Source organism: Labrus mixtus, chromosome 2 (genome assembly GCF_963584025.1).
Source record: "Labrus mixtus chromosome 2, fLabMix1.1, whole genome shotgun sequence".
NCBI lineage: Eukaryota > Metazoa > Chordata > Actinopteri > Labriformes > Labridae > Labrus > Labrus mixtus.
Genome location: NC_083613.1, coordinates 30,774,882 through 30,787,250, shown reverse-complemented (window position 1 = coordinate 30,787,250; position 12,369 = coordinate 30,774,882). Strand labels below are relative to the sequence as shown.

Here is a 12,369-nt window from a genome sequence, read left to right as displayed (position 1 = left end):
AAAAAAAAGTAAGCCGTGAGGGTTAGTTTTTATCTCGCGATATTTCCGCACCATTTGCACTTGTGTCAATTGTGAGAGTTTTTTCGTTCTCGCGTGACTTTGCAACTTTCCCACGCCTGTTGTTTTGGCGTCTGCCCTCTGCCCGTCGCCACTCCCTCCCCCTCTTCTCACCTCTTTGCCCCGTCACACCTCCCCCTTCTTTCTCTCCCTGCTTTTCCTTCCAGTCTGATTCTTCTGTTGTGCCGTTGGCTTCGCTGAGGGGGGACTGGGGGAGGGATCTCGCGATTGTTGGACTTTTTTTTTTTTTTTTTTCGGGGGAGAGAGAGAGAGTTATTCGGAAGATGGCGCCCGTTGTTACGGGGTAAGTGGTGAAATTTAAAGCTAAATGTTACTTTTAAAAGTTTTGTTTTCTTGTTTAAAAAAAAAACAGATACACTTTAAAATGTTCAAGTGATGTTAGAGGGTACTCGTACTTCCTATGTCTGCCACAGTCGCCCACCCCTCAGTGCTACTTTGTGGCTTTGCCGTGGGGTTACTTGTGCAAAACTATTCTTCGTTGTAACGTTACATTTTACGTATCGCCTGGTTTGACTTGTTGTACGACTTTGTCCCCCTTTTTAAACCAACAAAGAAACCCCCCTCTCTTATCAGTGAACAGTCTCCGCTTCAATAATTTGACTGCTTTTGTACAATTTCAACATTAAAAGTTTCAACAAGTTGACTATGAACGTTACATTAACGTCACAGTTGAGCAGTGATATCGGAGTATTGCTTGAGTTGCTAAGCAACACCCGAAGCCTTCATTCTATTGTTATTTTATACATATTAAAGGTGCACTATGTAGATGTGGTAGGGGAATTTGAAAGTTGGAGAAGTGAAACTTGTTGCCATATTTTCTGAACTAAACACACAAAATGTATTCCAAGGAACAGACAGGGTCCCTGGAACACTGTTTGGAGATAAAAAAAAAGCTACCAGGAGAGTAATGATGTCACTATTGTGGACCCCCCCAACCATAACATCTAGTGTAGCATTTTAACTTCAAACAGTGTTACAGGGATCACATTTTCCTCTGAGGACAGTTTGTGTATAGAGTTAAGATAAGATAAGATAAGATAAGATATACTTTATTCATCCCAGCAGGGGAATTTAGGTGTTCCAGCAGCCAGCATACAAACAAACACACAACACAACACATATATATACATATCCCACCCATACAAAAAAACATGAGCCCACAATACAGTTTGATATATGATATATGCAACTCAGGCTAAAGTTTAAAAGTTTAAATGTCTTCTGTCCTTACGTAAAGGGGAGTCGTTATAAAGTGCAATTGCAGTAGGTAAAAAAGTATTTTTAAATCTGTCCTTTTTGCAGCTTGGCTGATAATATACCACAGAATCTGTACACTTCTCCAACTTTCACATTTCTCTACCATAGTGCACCATCAATATATAAAGTAGCTCAGACAGAGTTATCAGTGTGTAACCGACTTTCCCATTGTAGTGTTTAACTCATTACTATGAACTTCACAGTAGTTTAAAAACAGCCTCAAACAATAGCAGCAGGACTTCTGAGTAAATCTTAAATCTGAAAGTAAATGCACCTGCGTTATAAGTCTGTGTAATGTCATCCCCTCTGCACTTTGACACAGTTTTTTTTCTAATCACCCACTTTCTGTCAGGCTTGTTGCTTCTATCTCTGCTGTCTTTCACCAGCACTGAAACCATGTGTAAACACCTTGCACTCTTGTGTTTTTGTTGTGCAGGAAGTTTGGTGAGCGACCACAGCCTCAGCGTTTGACAAGGTAGAAAACATAGCAGGCTCCTCTTCACTTTCCAAACAACATTTAAAACTATTAAATCAGTGCATGAAGATAAATACAGAACAACCTGTCCTGTAAAACTGTACTGTCAACATCTGTTTACCCTTATGTCATTCCAGGGAGGCTATGAGGAATTACTTAAAGGGGAAGGATGATCAGACGGTTCTCATTCTACATGCAAAAGTTGCACAAAAGTCATACGGCAATGAGAAAAGGTTTGTGTCGGACTGTTTGAATATGAATACTCTGAGTTTGTGTGTTTGAATCTCTAAAGATCTCTTAATATAATTGATGCTTTGGAGCTTTGTATGATTTCCTTATCGCCTCTGCTTGTGTGTCGATCAGGTTTTTCTGCCCTCCACCATGCGTGTATCTGATGGGCAGTGGCTGGCAGAAGAAGCTGGAGAATATGCAGAAGGAGGGCTGCACAGAGCAGGAGGCCCAGCCTTGTGCATTCATCGGGATAGGCAACAGTGAACAGGAGATGCAGCAACTCAATCTGGAGGGGAAGGTATAAAGTCATTCATAATTACACTGCACTGAAGGGGTTTGAACTTCTGCTTTCACTTGACTGTGTTGGTAATCGTCAATGCTTACATTAAGGTTGTTAAAATGTACAACACTCTGATACTTTTTTAAGACCACATGTGTTCATGCCGTTGTTACGCTTCCCAAGATGGCTAGGGGATGAGGGGATTAACAGTAATATAAAAAAATAACTCAGGGAAAAGAAGGAGGAACTAAATAGTAGTACATTTATTCACAAACTAAGGAAAAAGGTACAATTCAAAATAACCTTCTCTCACAAAGCCACAGCAGGGAAGCCGATCCAGTTCTGAATGAAGTCCAAAAACTAACAGGCAAAATAAAACTATTAAGAAAAGACAAAGGTTGCAATGAAAACACTCTCCTTCCAGAGAGGGCGTTCACTAAAGCATCTTGACGTCACAAAACGCAGCTGAATGGCACACTGGCGCTGACTACCTCCTCTCTCCTGCTCTTTATACTCGGCCTTGATTGTTCAGTTGGCACAGGTGAGCTCGATCACCAGGTGCATCAGGGCGAGAGCAGTACCTGAGAGAGAGAGAGAGAGAAACACAACACTACAGCACGTAACAACATGTTTTAAAAATGATACAACCTCCATTATTGTTATGATCGATTGTATTGAAAAGCACAGAAGCTTTAAAAAAGAAAACGTCAGATCTGAAGTCATTTTTTTATAAAAAGCTGCTGCACAAATGAAATACATCGGCAACGTTTCAGATCTGAAACTTCCAAGAACTTCTGACTCGACTTTCGTAGTATTTTATCAGAGTTCAAAATGTATTGCGCTTTTGTAATGTTTTTTTCTTTGCTCTGCTTCTCTACTGATAAACCACAGAAAGTAACCACATCATGCATGCAGTTCTTTGCAGTTTTAACCATATCCTCCGTTTGCCACTGCAAAACCCGTTTCTTATTGCACCGACATGTGAGCATGTTCTCAGGAGTCTAGAGGGAAGTGAAAGGGGTACAGACAAGAACACACACGCTCATTCAAAAACCACTTAACATGTCACTTTTCCCCCCCGCGCTTTTCAGCACTTCTGCACAGCTAAAACTCTGTATATCAGCGACTCGGATAAAAGGAAACACTTCATGCTGTCGGTGAAGATGTTGTACGGGAACAGCGCCAACATAGGAGTCTTCCTCAGCAAGAGGATCAAGGTCATCTCCAAGCCCTCCAAGAAGAAACAATCCTTGAAAAATGCAGATTGTGAGTTGCAGAAATGTTCAACACTCGAATACACACGAGCTCATGTAAAAGTATGTCTCTCGCTCACTCTATCTCTTGTCTTACTTACCAGTGTGCATAGCTTCAGGCACCAAGGTGGCGTTGTTTAACCGTCTGCGTTCCCAGACGGTTAGTACCCGGTATCTTCACGTGGAGGGGGGAAACTTTCTTGCCAGCTCCCAACAGTGGGGGGCCTTCTACATCCACCTGTGTAAGTCTCATTAGTCTTTTTTTTTCTTTCCCATGTTTCCATGCAACCCATGTCCTGGGTTTGCTTTTTTCAGTGGTGTTAAATGCTGAATTAAAGGTCGACTGTGACAGACGTTTACATGGTTCCTGTGCTCTGTGTTGTTTTTTTCCTTCAGTGGACGAGGAGGAGTCTGAAGGAGAGGAGTTTGCTGTCAGAGACGGCTACATACACTATGGCCAGACCGTCAAACTGGTCTGCTCTGTTACTGGCATGGCCCTGCCGAGACTGGTATGCATGCATCTGTGTTTGTCTACTTGACTCAAGGTTCACACGGATCCTTAAAATGTCTTAATGTAGATTTTTAAACTTTAAGGTCATTAAATGTCTTAAAGTCTTTTTGACTTTTCACCTCTTGAGCGATCTTACATTTTCGATGGCAGAATTTCAGGAGGACTGCGCCTCCACATCTGGTTGTTCACTCATGCACCTCAAAGTGGGACACTATCCCTGTCGGACTGAAGGAGGGGGGGGGTCTCCTGAGGCAAGACGTGATGTAAAAAGAACAATGTAGATCATGCACTGATTAAAGGGAATAAACGTCACCACCCCCTTCCACTCGGGTCAAGTTGAATTCTCCTGATAGTGTCCTGCTGCGTTCTCAAATCAGCACACTCGACTTCCTGCAGATACTAGGGGGGCTGGCGGGAGAAAATCCAGATAAAGTCAGATTTTAGTCCAAGCGTGAATGCACAATGAGGCTTGTCTGAATACTGAATACTAATAATTATGAAATCTACACGGTCTACTTAACGTTATATGATTTTATTGTATTTGCTTGATGGAGTTAAAGTTCACAGCATTTATTGCAGCATTTACAGCAGGGTATTACGTACGCATTCACAAACCGCCGACTGAAGAGAGAAGGAGAAGAAGACAGGGAAATAGCTTTAACATTTGAGACAATGGGAACTGAAGCTGTCGACTCCCACATGATATCCCCAAACCACCAAAGCTACCTGTTGTTTCTCTGTTTGGGTCTTTAAAAGTCTTCTATTAGTTTTTTAAAGTTAAAGCATTAATCCCTGTGGCTGCACAGTACACATCTGGATGTTTGTGACTGTACATTATTTGTTGACAAGTGTGTATGATGGTTGTTGGTCTTATTTCCTCAGGTCATTCGTAAAGTGGATAAGCAGGCTGCACTAATGGACGCAGACGACCCCGTGTCCCAGCTTCACAAGTGCTGCTTCTACCTGAAGGATACAGAGAGAATGTATCTGTGTCTCTCACAGGAGAGGATCATACAGTTCCAGGTGTGCAATCTCACACACACACACACACACACACACACACACACACACACACACACACACACACACACACACACACACACACACACACACACACACTCGTGCCTACTGTGAGCAGTGTGCAGAACACATTTTAAGGATTGGTCACTGGATGTTATTTTTCCATACAGTGTTCTTAAAGACTGAAACAGTGCTGCTGTTTCTGCCTTCAGACAGCAGAGTATTATGTCTGTCTGCTGACTAACCAGCGGTTATGTGTTGGGGAATTAGTCTCCACACCAGAGGACTACCTATTTGTTTTAATGAGCATTCCAGGGCAAGAAGGGGAGCGTCATTTGTGTCTAAGGGCGAAACTCACACTAGGCAATCCCTACTGTGCCTAATCACGCTTCAACCCTAAAGTCCAGTTTGTTTGACCAGTGTGAGTGCTCTGATCTGTACTCAAATACGGTACACAACCGTTCTTTGCTAGTAAGAATGCGCCCTTAGTATTTTGAAAACTTTGACACTATGTTATCGAGCACGTTTGTCTTCTCTTTGATAGGAACTAAAGTTAGAGGTGAAAGTCATTCATATGCTTATATTTTGTATTTCTTCAAGGCCACACAGTGCTCCAAAGAGTCTAACAGGGATATCATCAACGACGGGGCATCTTGGACCATCATCAGCACTGACAAGGCAGAATACACCTTCTACGAGGGTATGGGCCCTGTCCCCACACCGGTCACACCTGTCCCCGTAGTGGAAAGTCTGCAGGTATGAACATGACCTTTTGTTGTTCTCAGTATGCTTGAACCGACTGCTTCATCCGCAAAACAACTACAAAAGCTGGGGCATTGTGTAAAACGTAAGTAGCAGTTATGTGGTGACTGTGATGCAAAACATTCAAACCTCATATTTGGTTAAAGTGCAAAGACAACAAATCAAATGTTATCTTTTAAATGTATTTCTTTTGAAATGATGTGTCTGATCTGAATTTGATGTCAGCAACATGTTTCAAAGAAGGCTGGACAGTGACGACTAATGACTGGAAAGGTTGAAAGGGTTAAAAAAAAACACACCTCACACTTAAAGAGGTCAACTGGCAACAGGTTTGTTACATGACTGCCTGTAAGGCTGAGTCTCTGAAGTAAGGGGAGGGGTTCAGCACTGAAAGACTGTTTTGGAAAATAGAGCAACACTAAGGCCTTTCGGTCTTTGCATAGATGCAAACAGCGTTTTAAGTCACGGAAAACGCTACTTTTTGAAATCTCCTTCCAGGGTGAAGATTTTCAGAAACTCCTTTTTAAGGTGTTTACGTGTAGACGGGGAAAACGTGCCTCCGTTTGATGTCATTCTGCGACGCTGTCACTTTTGTTTACATGAGATTAGTGCGATAGCAGACGTAACCAAACTAGTGCTCCCACTATGTTGACTTTGTAAAATGAAATGGTCATTTGAGAGGAATGGCGAAAACATTTTAGCAAGTCAAGGACATTGTTTTTGACTTGGCGTGCCCATGACAGCTGTAACAGTGTGTTTTCATGTGACTGAGGATGTTTCTGAGAACTCGGTGTGTGTGTGTATGGGATTCTTTTTTTAAATGCTTGAAAAACTAACCTGCTTACATGTGGACTAGGCTTCAGTGTTGCAGTGATGTTTTATAACTTTCAATTGAAGAAAATACTGTGGATTTAATCGTCTACTGTAACTGCATTAGACGATTCTGAGGATCTGAAGAAATCTGTGTATGAAGGGGACAAAGCAGAGAAACAACATTTGATGGCTGTGAACATTTGACGGCCCTGCATGAACTTGACATACAGGTTTTAGAGCAACACATGCTGCCACATAGAGAACTTCTTTTTCAGGGAGGGCCTTACATGTTTCATTGAGACAGAATCAAACCACATGCTGGATGTAAAACAACAGCATGGCTCTGTAGTAAAGAAGTCCAGGTGATGAACTGACCTGCCTGCAGTAACGACTTGTTGAACAGAATGGTAAAACATTCCTCTTTCTAAATGACTGAAACTCAGCTCCCAAAACAAAGTGTCATTAAAAAGTGATGCTACAGAGCGGGAAACATGACCCTGTCCAAACTGTTTTGAAACATGCTGCTGACAACAAACTCAAAAGTGGTCATAGTGGCATAGTCATCTTAATTGTCTATTTTGACAAACGTACTGGACTTACAGAAACATGGAAAACTTGTTTCTCTTGAAACCAGGTGCAAAATGCAATAGTATAAAAAACATGTATAATAAATAGCAAATACAAATAGTAGATATACAAAAGTATGAATATTATGTGCATTCAAACCAGAAACAACAACAAATGTGCAGAGACTTGAACTAGGTATAAATAGAATGTCAGCTAGTGGAGCTCCAGTGTCTTATTTGAAGTCCTTTGTCTTTAAAGTGACGGATGCTTCTGGTTACTGATGAAGGTGAGACAGTTGAATTTAAAAATGACATCAGTGTAAAGTGTGCGGTGCTTATTGTTGGTTTTCCTGTTGAGGGGGGAAGAGAGAGAGAGAGATGAGATAGAGAGAGTACAGCTCCATGATGGGTTGTGGAGGGTTAAGTTTAAGCTACTCAATGATGGATGGTGGAGGTTTTTAAAGTCCAGAGTTGTGGGAGGCAGGGAGGAGGGGTGGATGAGAGGGGAGAGAGTTCAGTTTTCTGTTGTTCATGTGACTGGTGGAGCTGGCTCGGAGGCTCCAGCATGTGGGTTGAAAAAGGTGTTTAAATATTGTTGTTTTATTTTTGGGCTTAGATAGGACAGTGGATCGAGTCAGAAATCAGGGAGAGAGAGAGAGAGTGAGGAATGACATGCGGGAAAGGAGCCACAGGTCAGATTTGAACCTGGGCCGCCCGCTTGGGGGCCTATTCCTCCGTACATAGGGCGTGCAAACTAACCACTAGTCTATCTGCGCCCGAGTTTCAATGTTAAGCAAATCATCACATTCTGTTTTAATTTATATTTTGCACAACGTCCCAGCTTTTTTTATTTTTTTTTAAATGGGGTTGTATACTATTTTTTTTTTTCTTACAAAGCTTTTAGGGAGGTTTAAAGACTCACAGTTGTTTGTGTCTGTTTCAAGTTAAATGGCGGTGGAGATGTGGCGATGTTGGAGCTGACAGGATCGAACTTCACTCCTAACCTCAGAGTGTGGTTTGGAGATGTGGAGGCGGACACCATGTACAGGTGAGTGTTCAAATCTCTGCATTGCACATGAGTGTTTAAAGACTGAGATAATCATTCTTTGCATCATCCCGCCCGTCCTCGCAGATGCGGTGAGAGCGTCCTGTGTGTGGTGCCGGACATTTCTGCCTTCAGGGAGGGCTGGCGCTGGGTGAGGCAGCCGGTTCAGGTGCCGGTCACGCTGGTCAGAAATGATGGAATCATCTACTCCACCGCCCTCACTTTCACCTACACGCCAGAACCGGGACCCAGACCCCACTGCAGTGCTGCCGGGGCCATCCTGAGGTCACATAGCACCTCCTCTTCATCACCGGCGTCCTCATCCTCGCCATCCTCCTCTTTGGGCGGGCTCGTGGATGTCCAAGGGGCGTACAGCAGTAGTGACTCAGGCATGTCGTCAGGGGGGTCGACCATGTCGGTGCTGTCATAGTGACACTTAACCTATTAGAGATTTTTTTTAATTTTTTTTTTTTTTTTTAAATCTTGTTTGTTTTCATCTTTGGATGAATGAGAGTCAAAGTGTGCACGGACTTTCCAAAGAGGCTCACGGACCTGTGAAGAATTGCACACAGACTCTGAAACCTGTCGTCATCGGAGGAAGCTCCAGAGAGGGAGACAAACTGACTGAATCGTCTCTCTAGCTCCCTCTTGTGGCTGGTTACGAACAAGTCAAAAAGCCCTCATCAAGAGACCTTCATATCCAAAAGACATTGACCTACAGATGAATCTGCCTTCAAACTCTCCTAACAGCCGGGCTAGAACATTTCGTTTTGATCCGCCTGTGGATTTAGGACTATTGTTACCGTTCTCCCGTCCTACCAGGATCACAATTTCACACAAAAAAAAAACATGATTCATCTGTCATACGTAAGGGAAAAAAATGTGTTATAAGAGTAACATAGTTTTTAATGGACCAAGGAATATTATTATATTATTTTATTCATATTATATTTTATAAGCTTTGCCATGGTACATTTTCTCACGTTTTGTATGATATGGAACAGTAGGTCGACTTTTGTTACCAAATAGACGTTGTCATGTTGTCGCCTCTACGGGGGGAATATGGATATAACCTTTAACTTTTTTATTGAAAGTCTGAATGAAGCTACTCTGCTTTGCTCCTCTCTGTTTAAACCAGGGCTGTCAAAAGATTACCATTCTAAATATCGATAGTTAATGGCGATCAATCTAATTTTTAGTGTTTGAAATTCCATTATTTCACATTTAAAAATAATAATTGTTAGGCTTTTATTTTGAAATCTCTGTACTGTCTCAAGCTGAGAGTACTTTACTCGCTGTTTGAATTCAACCCTGCTTTTATTTTGAAATAAAGTTAGGACCTTCTGGTAGATCGAAGGTAACAACAACATCAGAGATAGGACCTCGTTGTGGAAACTAAAATGAAACAGCTCAAAGGAACAGTAACAAAGGTCAATGTTTGATGTCATGAGGGCTCGTCAGCTGAGCTTTTTAAAGTGAAATGAGACGAAGCAGTGTCGTTCTCTTACGTCACTGTGACTACAGGGAGACACTGCAGAGGCATATCTACGGTGAGCCTAAAGGGACAAAATAGCATGTGATTAATCGTGATTAAAGCAGCCCTCGTTTAAACCTCACTGATGTGTTCAACAGTCGTCACAGCAGTGTGCCTCATGCTGCGGAGCTGAGACAAGATCAGGAAGCGGATGATGAATGAAGGCATATCTCTCTGCAGTTTGGGCTTAGCTGCTTTGAATGTTTTGGTCAATGAGCTTAACTGATCACACCTCCACCCCACCCCCCCAAAAAAAAAGTCATATTAAAGATGACATTTATGATGCGTGAAATGTGTGTGTGGAGGGTATCAGTGTTGTCCTGGAGAACGCTCACACAAAGTCACACCACAAACAGAAACAGCTCCTCCTTTACAGAACTTTGTACTCTGCAACATGACAATACTAAGTTTATGTAGTCTTATATTTATCATTTTGGATGGGGACAAACTCCAGCACGATGACTGAATTGGCTTTGTTTGAAACAACCTAGTGCCATTTAGACAGTGATCTCTCTCTCTCTCTCTCTCTCTCTCTCTCTCTCTCTCTCTCTCTTGTGTATGGCGGCCTTCACTAAAACTGACTGATGATCTGTGGTGTTCTTAAAGCTTCTGTGGTTTACAATACTATCAATAACTGAAATAACAGATTGTATCATTTGTAGACTCGTGATATCAAAAAGTTTGACGACCTTAGCTCGGTGTCTTCTGAGACTCTGTGATGGTATACATCGATGCTGCAAAGTCTTGGTTTGTTACACCTTTTTAGAAACCATCAGTCCAGCAGCCACGTCCCAAACTCTGTCTTCACTCTCCGTCAACAGTTCTGTTGTTGTCTGCAGAGGTGGAGAGATGAGAAACTCACTTTGCCAGCTGACACAGAAGTTTATAAATCTTTGACTCGATGAGGCATCAGATCTCTGATCGTCTTATGGGCTTACCTTTCTGCTGTGCCTTACATTGATGTTTCTGGTCAGTCAGAGTCGTCATGTCCGACATCTTATCCTGCAGGTTGAAATGTTGTGTTGTCATGAAGTAAACTGTGTGCAGGCCTGCTATATCCACCTCATCATGGCAGCTTTGTTTAGCACATCCATTGTTCTTGTTTTAATGCAGTAAGTGTCTTCACTGTCATATTCTGCTCTTCTCCCGTGATGGTGACACCCCCGCCCCCCCCTCTTTTCACTCCCACGTCTGAATCATATGGCTCTTACTGTAAAACTCTGAAGGTTCCTCTGATAAAAAAAGGTCATGAATAAAAAAAAAAAAACCTAAAGCCTATACTGTGATTTTCTTTTTATGACTTTGCGTGGACTTTGGTGGACGCCCTTACTTAAATATGTTCTATTTCAAGTTTTTCACAAAAACTGTTGGTCTCTAAGGCTTTAGGATGCAGCTGGACTGGATAAGTATGACAGGAAGACTACAAAGGTGAACTTCTGTTGGAAAAATGTGAATTTGGGTTTTTGGAATTTTAGCCGGTCAAGATTTTTAAGGGGTGTGTCGGCCGGTTCTGTCCTCTGATTGGTTAAATTGTTTCACTGCTCCTGTGCGCCAATCAAGTTTCACCAGCACAAGCAGCACAGGTGGACAAAATAGGGCCTGGAGGATGCACTCACCAACACACACACACAAAAAGACCAATAATATTAGAATTTTAGTTGAACGTCTAATTTAGGGTTTAAAAATAAAATACCAACAATCCAGAAAGTCAGACTAAAAGTGCAGTCAGGTGCAGCCAGCCTCCTCTCTCCATCACTCAGGACCAAGTACTGAACCTGGGCCTGTTCCACTGCTGCCCCCCTCCCCAAACACATCCTGTGACTGTACCGACCTGCCACAATTCAAATCCCTGATCAGAGCCCCCCTTTTCAGACCTCCTTTGAATTGCTGAACTTGCTTTTTGTGACATTGTTTTAATGTTTTTGTTTCCTTCGACTTGTTTCATCTAAATGTAAATCTGTAAAGTGTCCTATCAGTATTTTCATAAGTGCCATATAAATAAAGATGCATTATTAATATAACAATAACTGAATGAATTAGATAGCACTTACACTACATTAGTGTATTCTGAACTTCATGTTCCAGCAGTAGCTCAGTCTGTAGGGAAAATGGAAAATGGAGGATCGCTGGTTCGAGACTCAGTGCGGATCAAAGACAGGGATGTTGGTCTAGTTTCTGGAGAGGTGCCAGTTCACTTCCCAAGTACTGCCAAGGTGTCAAACGCCTAACACGGTGGTGTCCAAACTTTTTTTCTTGCGGGCCAAAATTGTCGTGTTAGAATCGCTCGCGGGCCACAGGTTTTGTTTTTTTAAATGTAGTTGAAAAAGTAGTAAGGCTTTGTAGATCAGAATCAAAAGGCTCGCTAAAGAAACCCTTTAATAAAAGGAAATCTAATATTTTGATTTCTTCGTTCTACTTTGTTTGTTTTTTTCTCAGAATCAAGCCTGTAACATGTTTCATTTCTTTGGAAAAGCTTTCTGCGTTTAGCTCAGGTCATTAAATGGTTAAACAACAGTCTGCTTGTTTGCAAAAACGTTTTTTTTC

At 42.0% G+C, this 12,369-nt stretch overlaps 1 protein-coding gene across 1 annotated transcript; it reads left to right on the top strand.

The window, feature by feature from the left end:
- The first annotated feature begins 275 nt into the window (after positions 1–275).
- On the top strand, positions 276–11,103 carry LOC132992092 (recombining binding protein suppressor of hairless-like). Its single transcript, XM_061061223.1, has 11 exons — positions 276–361; positions 1,772–1,810; positions 1,948–2,043; positions 2,174–2,339; positions 3,413–3,587; positions 3,679–3,816; positions 3,971–4,083; positions 4,968–5,108; positions 5,706–5,861; positions 8,191–8,294; positions 8,379–11,103. Exons 1-11 carry the CDS (start codon positions 342–344, stop codon positions 8,719–8,721), a joined length of 1,491 nt encoding a protein of 496 aa, XP_060917206.1. The 5' UTR covers positions 276–341; the 3' UTR covers positions 8,722–11,103.
- Positions 11,104–12,369: the final 1,266 nt, after the last annotated feature.